Source organism: Propithecus coquereli, unplaced genomic scaffold, assembly GCF_000956105.1.
Source record: "Propithecus coquereli isolate 6110/MARCELLA unplaced genomic scaffold, Pcoq_1.0 Scaffold214, whole genome shotgun sequence".
NCBI lineage: Eukaryota > Metazoa > Chordata > Mammalia > Primates > Indriidae > Propithecus > Propithecus coquereli.
Genome location: NW_012146523.1, coordinates 6,139,914 through 6,148,303, shown reverse-complemented (window position 1 = coordinate 6,148,303; position 8,390 = coordinate 6,139,914). Strand labels below are relative to the sequence as shown.

Below are 8,390 nucleotides of genomic sequence, written 5' to 3'. Positions count from 1 at the left end.
CAAGAGCCAAAGGGGCAATGAGAAGGAACAGATAAAGGTAAAAGAAGAGACATGCAAAACAAGAACAAGTTGAAGAAGCTGTAGGGGGGACCAGGAAAACACTCCGCAGCAGACCACATCTGCTGGCAATTGGAAGAGGAATTAAAATTACTAAAAGTAATGAAACATAACAGCCCTTATTCTCTTCAATCTCAGCAAACACAATTGCAACCTGTTTCTGTGAAAACACAGCTGTAGTTTGGAGATTACTAATCACTAAGTTTACACTTTAGAGATTTACTCTGGTCACATTTGATTTCCTAGTTCCATGTGTTTGAGACAGTAATGGCAAAAGAACTGCCAAATTGGCAAGGGGGGGAATGTTAGTGCAACGATGGACTCAAGGTACGTATAAGCAAATCGTATTCCAAACAATAGAAACAAGTTTTGATAGACTTGAGGGTCATTTTAAACGATCATATATTTGTCTACAAAGGAAGAATTGGTATTTGCTTAATATTTTCTTAAATTCCTATATTTTTATATGTTTATTCTGCATCAGTGTTCTCATTACATTTGAGAAGATGGGAGAAGGTAGGGAGCAAGACATATGAGGGAGTAGAAGGTGAATCAATAAAAGTTAATGATATTCAAAGTTATTAACATAAGATACAAAAAAAATTAACCTGCTATTAATACTGATTTTTAATAATCAGGCTAGTATTTGCCTATAACCACCTTTAATTTTTTTTTACTTGATGAAAAGAAAGAAGAACCAATATTATTTATTTAGAAAACTTGTTCATTCAGTAGAGAGAGGGGGAACACAGGGCTGCCCATATGTTAAAAGTCATTCAAACAAAGCTCCATGAGAATCAAATTAAGAGTACAGACGAGGGGCAAAAAATACTACAAAATACAAAGGTCTCTGTGTTCAGCGGTCTCTCACGCTCTTTAGCTCACCAGGGGACAGTAAATGCATTGCTCATAGAAGTTCTATGTTCCCAGATGTGGAAGCTGGATTAATTGTGAATGCTCACCTCCCATCCCTTTTCCACTCTGGGTCACTCTTTACTGGCCTCTCATAACACTCTTTCAATGTGACGTTTGCTGGACAAATGGTCTCATGTTTCTGGGAATGGGAAATGGATAACATGAACACACAGTAATGTCCCTCCAGACTCTGGCTGATTTATGCTGTGATCCTCACCCTCACAGGCAAGGTAGTCTGCTGGCACTCGCTAGCTCTGCAATAGTGGCTCTGTCAGCATTCCCACCATAAACTTCTGTTTTTAAAGGTTTATGACTTGACTATAAAAGGCTGCCTGCAGGGGGGTGGATCTTACAAAATTGTTTTAAGTTACAAGAGAGTAAAAAAATAAAAATAAAATGTCTGTAATTTCAGACACTATCTAGTGCTTCTGGAACTTTGAAAAGCCTATAATTGTGCTGTCTGTGCACCCTACTGGCATTCCAATCAATGCTTTGAAGTTCAGTGTTTTAAATATAAAATGAAGATACTCCTTTTACTTTGAAGGGATGGTTATCAAAGAAGATTAATGTGTAGCTTGCAAGTGAAATAATAATGGGGGGTTTTCTTTCTAGTCAAAGGAATTTTAGAATCCCTTGCACGTGAATTAAGAACCATATCTGGTGGTTAGAAGTGACCAATGGTAATATTAGAAATGAAGCCTGCTGAAAGAATTATTCAGGTTTTGTGAATTGAGATAGTCATAAATTTAAGAGCTATGTACAACAATTTAGTAGACACAATCATAGGCTGGCTGTCCTCCCAATTGAATAAGCACATTCTTTTAATAATGCATGTGGCACTGTGAACTTTTAGGGAAAGAAATAATGTGAGCCAATACTAGTTGGGTTGATGCTACTGTAGTTTTCTCTAATATTTCAGTACTCCTTATCTCAGAATTGGCTTCTCATTATCATCAAATGTTGTCTTCCTGTGTATTGTCATATAGTCCGAAAACAAACAAACAAACAAAAAAACTTGAAGTGATTTCATTTATTCATCATCAGAAATTTGTTGAAGATCAAATTATATGTCAGACAAAATTTAGGTGCTGGAACAGATATGAAGAAGAATAAGCATGGTCTCTACTCTTAAGGAACAGGTAGATAGATTCAGGATTAAGTGCACTTTGAGAAAGTGATATGTCGTAACAAAGGCATCAACAGGCATTAACTCCATCTGCACAAATCACAGATGACTTTAGAGCAGTAGTTCTCAAAGTGTGGTTCTCAGATCAGGGTGTCAGCATCACCAGGAACTTGTTAGAAAAGCAAATGACTGAGTCCCACCTCAGTTCTACTCAGAAACTTTAAGAATGGGGCCCAGCTATCAGAGCTTTTACAGACCTTTCAGATGATCCTAAGACCCAGTCTTAATGCCCTAAGGCAATGTTTCTCAAGTGTTAGAGAGTAGCAGAGTCCTCAGAAGTCCTTCATAATACACAGATAACAGATTGCTGCCCACTCGCACCACGAGATTGTTGATTCAGTTGGTTGGGAGCAGAACACTTTGCTCTCAGGTGATACTGAAGCTGCTGACCTGGGAGCCACACTTTGAGAACCACTGTCCCAAGTCATCTACATTTAATCCAAATACTTCTCTCGCTTGTTACGTACTATCCTTGGAAGAATGGAGAAAAAATAGTGACTCAGACCATCTTCTATTTTATGGTTCAGATGGGAGTTCCAGATGAGAAAGGCTGAGGGAAAACAGGGCAGGATGGTATTTTAAAAAGGAGGAACACTTGTGCAGCAGTTAAGTTGTGAACGATCAAGTTAGTTAAGACAAGAGCCACAACTGTTTGAGAAACTGAAGAACAAATGTTAAAGTGTGAGGAAGTTTGGGAAGATTTACTTACATAGGCATAGCTAAAATTATTTTCTCACCCCATTAAATTAGGTTAATCATGTGGGATCCTGTTCCCGAAATTGAAAGTCTATAATATGTGGAGAATGAAATACTTATTCTGTGTTACTTTCATGGCTTCTTACAAAAGAGTCAGATTCACATTTTCTTTTTATTTCTTAGACATAAGAAACCATTGGCTTGACTTGAACCTATGTTTTCCTTTTTAATCTACATGCCACTTTCCAAAATTGGAAAATACGTGACTTAGAGTACAGAGACCTAAGTTTCAGTATGGGTGTGTGCCTGATAATCCATATTCAAAGCTCAAAGTTTGACCATTGAGTTTAGCTATTCAAGAACTTCATGGAATGGTAATTATGAAGTCCAATACCCACTCACCCCTCCATCCGGTAATGAAGAAGTAAACTTGATTAGGGAAGTGTCCAATCCAATGGGCGAAGACAGAAACTAAATCGTGAATTCATTGCAATATGATAAATTTTATTTGAAAAACAAACAAAACTTTTATACGAGTTGTAAAAAGCACATCTAACTTTGTGTGAAGCCTGGGGTTGGAGGTCAGTGAAGGATTCTTTGGAGAAAAGATGTTTAGGCTGATACTTGAGAGATGAGTAGGCAGAAGAGCCATGGAAAGTATAACCAGTCAAGGAGGGCAGTTTGTGCCCTGGACACGAAGCAGGAATAGTCAAGGCCAGGAAGATGAGTGACAACAGCGATGATGCTAGAGAGGGTGGCAAGTGAAATTGCTTGGGCCATACTGTGGGATTGTAAGCAGGACGCTGACATGATCAGATTTGAATTTTTAAGGTCTCACCTATGGTTACTCGTGCAAAATGCAATGGAGGAGGGAGATGCTGCATTCTGATAAAGCATCAATTTAAAATTCTCACCCTTCCTCAGTTCCTAAAGAAAAATAACTTTATAAGTTTTACTCTTTCATCATGACTTCATGACATACCATGATTCATATGCCATGATTGCAGTTGCTTCTTACGATATAGATCAAGAGGCTCTGCACTTAAGAATATGCTTCATTGTAAGCAAACTCAGTGTACATAAAAGATAAAGTGAAAGGAGTGAATAGTTCAATCTTGGTGTTATGAGCTGAATTTTGTCCTCTCCAAAATTCATATGCCGAAGTCCTAATCTAGTACCTGAATTCCAGTACCTCAGAATGTGAATGTATTTAGAGATAGGGTCTTTAAAAAGGTAATTAAGTTAAAGTGAGGCCATTAGGTTGGCCCTAATCCATTCTGACTGCTGTCCTTATAAGAAGAAGAGATCAGGACACAGACACGTACAGAGAGAAGATGATGTGAAGACACAAGAAGAAAACAGCCACCCATAAGCAAGGAGAAAATCCTCACAAGAAACCAACCTTTAAGACACCTTGATTCTAGCCTCCAGGATTGTGAGAAAATACATTTTTGTTACTTAAGCCACCTGGTCTGTAGTATTTTGTTATGGCAGCCCCGGCAAATTAATATACTTTGAACCAAAAAATCCTTTGTTTTTTTTTTAAAAAAATTACAATAGATCTTCTTAGAAATGTGTTCTCTTGATGAAATTGAGATGCATTTATTTCTCAGCAGAAAAAGGAGAAATTAACGTATTAGATAGAGTTTTTGGAGGGCAGGATATGAAGGAAGAACCAAAGAAATGTGCATGCTATATAAAGTGAAACATGGCTGTTGTTTCAGTGACTCCTACATTGCTCAAACCTCCAATAGCAGGTTGTACACCACTCAAGAGTGACTGCATTGGCCAAATTCAGAGACCCGGGTGATGTCATTTCTGCCTTGACCATGAAAATCAACAATTGTCAATGTTCTGAAAGCCTGAATACCTCATGCACACATACAAGTCAGGAAGATTTTCTTCATTCTGTTCATTTCTATGCAAATCATCAAGCATGTATCCTGCCTATGTCTACTGGTATACTTTGTGTATAACATTATCAGGAATGTAAAGAATTTTACAACATGGTCTACAACCTCAAGGAAATCAAGTTAGAGATCAGTTAACACACAATTACAATTTGTTATCTTTCAAAGTGAGTTGACAAAAGTTAGTCTGGAATGGTTTTCCAAGTGATGACAATGTTCACCCTAGGTGGATGCACTTGCCTGCAATGAGCTGACTTCTAGCTGATACCCAACATCCATCCATTCATCCATGTTAAATCAGCTGGAGACACACATAAACACACCAAGCCATGAGGGCATGGCTTGGCTTTTATTTTTTTCATTGTTATTGAGCAGTTTCTTTTTCTCTATGGTTTCTTTTGCTTTGTTTTTCATGAAAGCACAGCAGGTACAACCATTTTAACTCTATTTCTGGCTGAGATCCTCTTTTGTAAACATTCCCTTAAAGTTAAAACGAAAACTACTCTTCCTTTTTCAACAATGAAAGGAATACAATTTTTTTTCTGTTCTGCTTAAAATATTAAAAACACTCTGCTGGAGTATTAAATGTAATGCCTCCTTGACCTCCCCTTACATTTCTGGGTTCCTTACGATTTCCCAATAATTCCTTTTTCACTAAATCTTTTTTCTCTTCTCTCTTCTCCTTACTAAGAAATTCTACTACCTCTCTTCTTTGGAAATCCATTTCAAAACATTTGGATGCTTTGTTCACCACACGGGCTCTTTTGCTTTGGAGTACAGGGCATTTATTATCTCTGGCAGGAATTGGCAGAATCTGAATTTGTTGATCTACAGGCACAGAGAGGACTGGGAATGGGGTATGAATATCATTATGATTTGGGACACATAAACACATTCTACGTACATATTTTAACAAGCACAATGTATTTATAATTACATTGGAATTCTTTGGCTCCAAGCAAAGATTCAGACAGGTTTGATAAGCTAATTTTTTTTCTTTGCATATTCTATTGCTTTGGGCCCTAGTACTTAAAAGGCATGGAATTAAAAAGGGAACAATGAGGAAAGATTGATTACGTATGGAGCAAGAGTTTTACCTGGCAAAGCCAACACCTCTGCTGACTCCATTAGCATCTCTTAGTATTCTTGTGGAAATGACATGTCCGAAGGGTTTCAGCATATTCTCGAGTTCCTGCTCATCCATGGAAATGGGGAGATTTGAGATGTATAAGTTCGTTGGGTCTTGCTCTTGTTGCTAAGGGAGGGAAAGAAACAAATGCAGTATTTGAATATTGAGAAACATCACAAAATGGAGAAATTTTTGCTTAAACTGCATCTAGATTCACATCTCCAAAGTCCTCTTGAAAGTCCTCTCACTAGAGGCCCTATTTCTTTTCACTGAATCCCCTTCTTGTGCAGAGAGAATGTTTATCATAGACAAAACGCCATTAATGAAAGCCAAGCTCTCTGTCCATCATTCCTTAGAAAAGACTAATAAACTTTTATTGCAATTGAACTAAAGCAAATGTATATATTCCTTCTATTACCACTGACTACTAACTTCCACAATCACTATAACTATCATCACCACTAGTTACTGATGTCCCATTTAGTGACAGTTCAGAATGGGCTAGGCATTGTTTTAAGCACTTAATTGGCATTATTTCATTTAGTATTCCCAATAAGTATAATTACCATTTTACAGATGATAAAACTGATCCCTAACTTATCCAAGTTACACAGCTCATAGAGGTCAAAGTTTGGGCTGAAATATGGGCCTATCAGTGAAGTCCATAGGTTTCACTGCCCTGCTACACTGCCTTCCACTGACTAGACCATGAGGTCTCAAAGTGTGGTCCCAGAACTGCAACCTCACCTGCAGCATCACCTAGGAACTTGTTAGGAATACAAATTCTCAGGCCTCCCACCAGAACTACTGGATCAGCAACTCCAAGGGCGGGCTAAGCAATCTGTGTTTGGATAAGCTCTACAGGTGATTTTGATAACTGCTTAAGTTTTAGAATTGCTGTCCTAGAGCGAGCATGAATATTTATGTACAATTAAGATTATGATGTCTATCATTTTCTAACTCGGCAGGAATAATGGTTAAATAAGCTTTGCTTAATAGAATGAGAAACCAAACCACAATTGCTAGCATCGGTTCTATCAGTATGAATATTCTCTATTTCATACAATAAATTAATAAGTTAGAACTTAGTTATATGTATGCCTCAAAATAAAATATAACCATAAACCTGACATGATTAATCATTAATATCAAAATTTGTTAGATATTGAATTGAACTATATTTTAACCAAAACAACAACTTTAACTTCAATGATAAGCAAGAGATTAAATCAGATAAAGAAATTCTAAAGTCTATAGGAAATGGTATTATGTAACAGTAAAATATCTTTTGTGAAGAGATGATATCACATTGTTAGAAAACGTGTGGTTATAAACACAATGGAAAAGTACAATAAACAGATTTCAAATATTATTTTGGATCAAGAAACAATTTTGGCATGAAACTAAATTCCATTATTTTTAACAGCTCTAAATATTCAGATAGGTCATAGTGCTTTTATTAAGCCTTGGAATGAATGAGATCCATTCTTAGTTTTATTTTTTTAAAGATAGTTTACTTTTCAAGCTTTTTAGCACCATGGAAAATAGTAAAAATAAACATATAATCAAAATAAAAAAACTAGAGCTTTAATATTTAGCAGTAGTATAAATGGAGAGACTGAAGAACTGAAGTTAGCCTTTCTCGCTCGCACACAAAATCACATCCTCCCCCCACCACCAGATTGCACAGTCCTAGAGAGAAGACACAGACAATATTATCCTTTCCTAAGCAGTTTTGATCTTGTTTTTGTTTTTGTTTTGTTTTGGTTTTTTGTTGGGGTGGTAAAAAAAGAAAAATGTTGTTTCAGACACACAGTAACGAAACTTATTTACATATAACTTTCACCTTTTATAGTATTTCACTATTCATCATTTAACACATCATCATTCCAAAGATAGTTTAGCAAATATCATTATACTTATTGAATACTGAGGCATGAAAGACTCATTATCTTGCCCAAGGACAATCCAATAATTAGTGACAAGGTTAAAATTAGAGTTAGCAATCAAGTTTCCTGTCTTCCAGCTCAGTACATTTTCCACCAGTTCAGTGTTTCCCACACATCAATCATTTGCAATATCAAATCTTAGAAATTTTTGCCAGCCATGTACTGTTATTTACTTAAAAGTTTATTTTTCTAAATGACCATACCTTTGGGCCTTAAATAAATTCATTTAAAACGATAAATTTATGTTGCTACCATAATTAAAGAGCCAGTATCACTAGTCATAAATAGAAGATAACTGTAAGAACAGAGAACAAATTAATGTTTTTAAAGTATAGCTAAATACTGTTTGTTTGCAGAAGGCTTTGGCACTCCTGGTTGACTCTCTTTGTTGCAAAGGGGAATCGTAACTAAGGGAGGTGTTAGAAGCACACTAACACCAAACTGAGTTTTTGTATTGGAAAGAATCAGAATTGAGGAAAAAAATTAAGAATGGAAAAACTTTCTCTTGATGTGATTTCTGAGTTCCACATGCCTAGATCTATTCAAGT

General features: G+C 36.4%; 1 protein-coding gene across 4 annotated transcripts in view; it reads right to left on the bottom strand.

Annotated features, from left to right (window-relative positions):
• The window catches only part of RBMS3 (RNA binding motif, single stranded interacting protein 3), a 725,478-nt gene that overhangs the window by 301,242 nt on the left and 415,846 nt on the right, over positions 1-8,390 (bottom strand). For all 4 annotated transcript variants that reach the window (XM_012644534.1, XM_012644536.1, XM_012644535.1 and 1 more), the window contains one exon: positions 5,862-6,019. In XM_012644534.1, the coding sequence (XP_012499988.1) occupies positions 5,862-6,019 (158 nt within the window). The remainder of the gene's footprint in view (positions 1-5,861; positions 6,020-8,390) is intronic.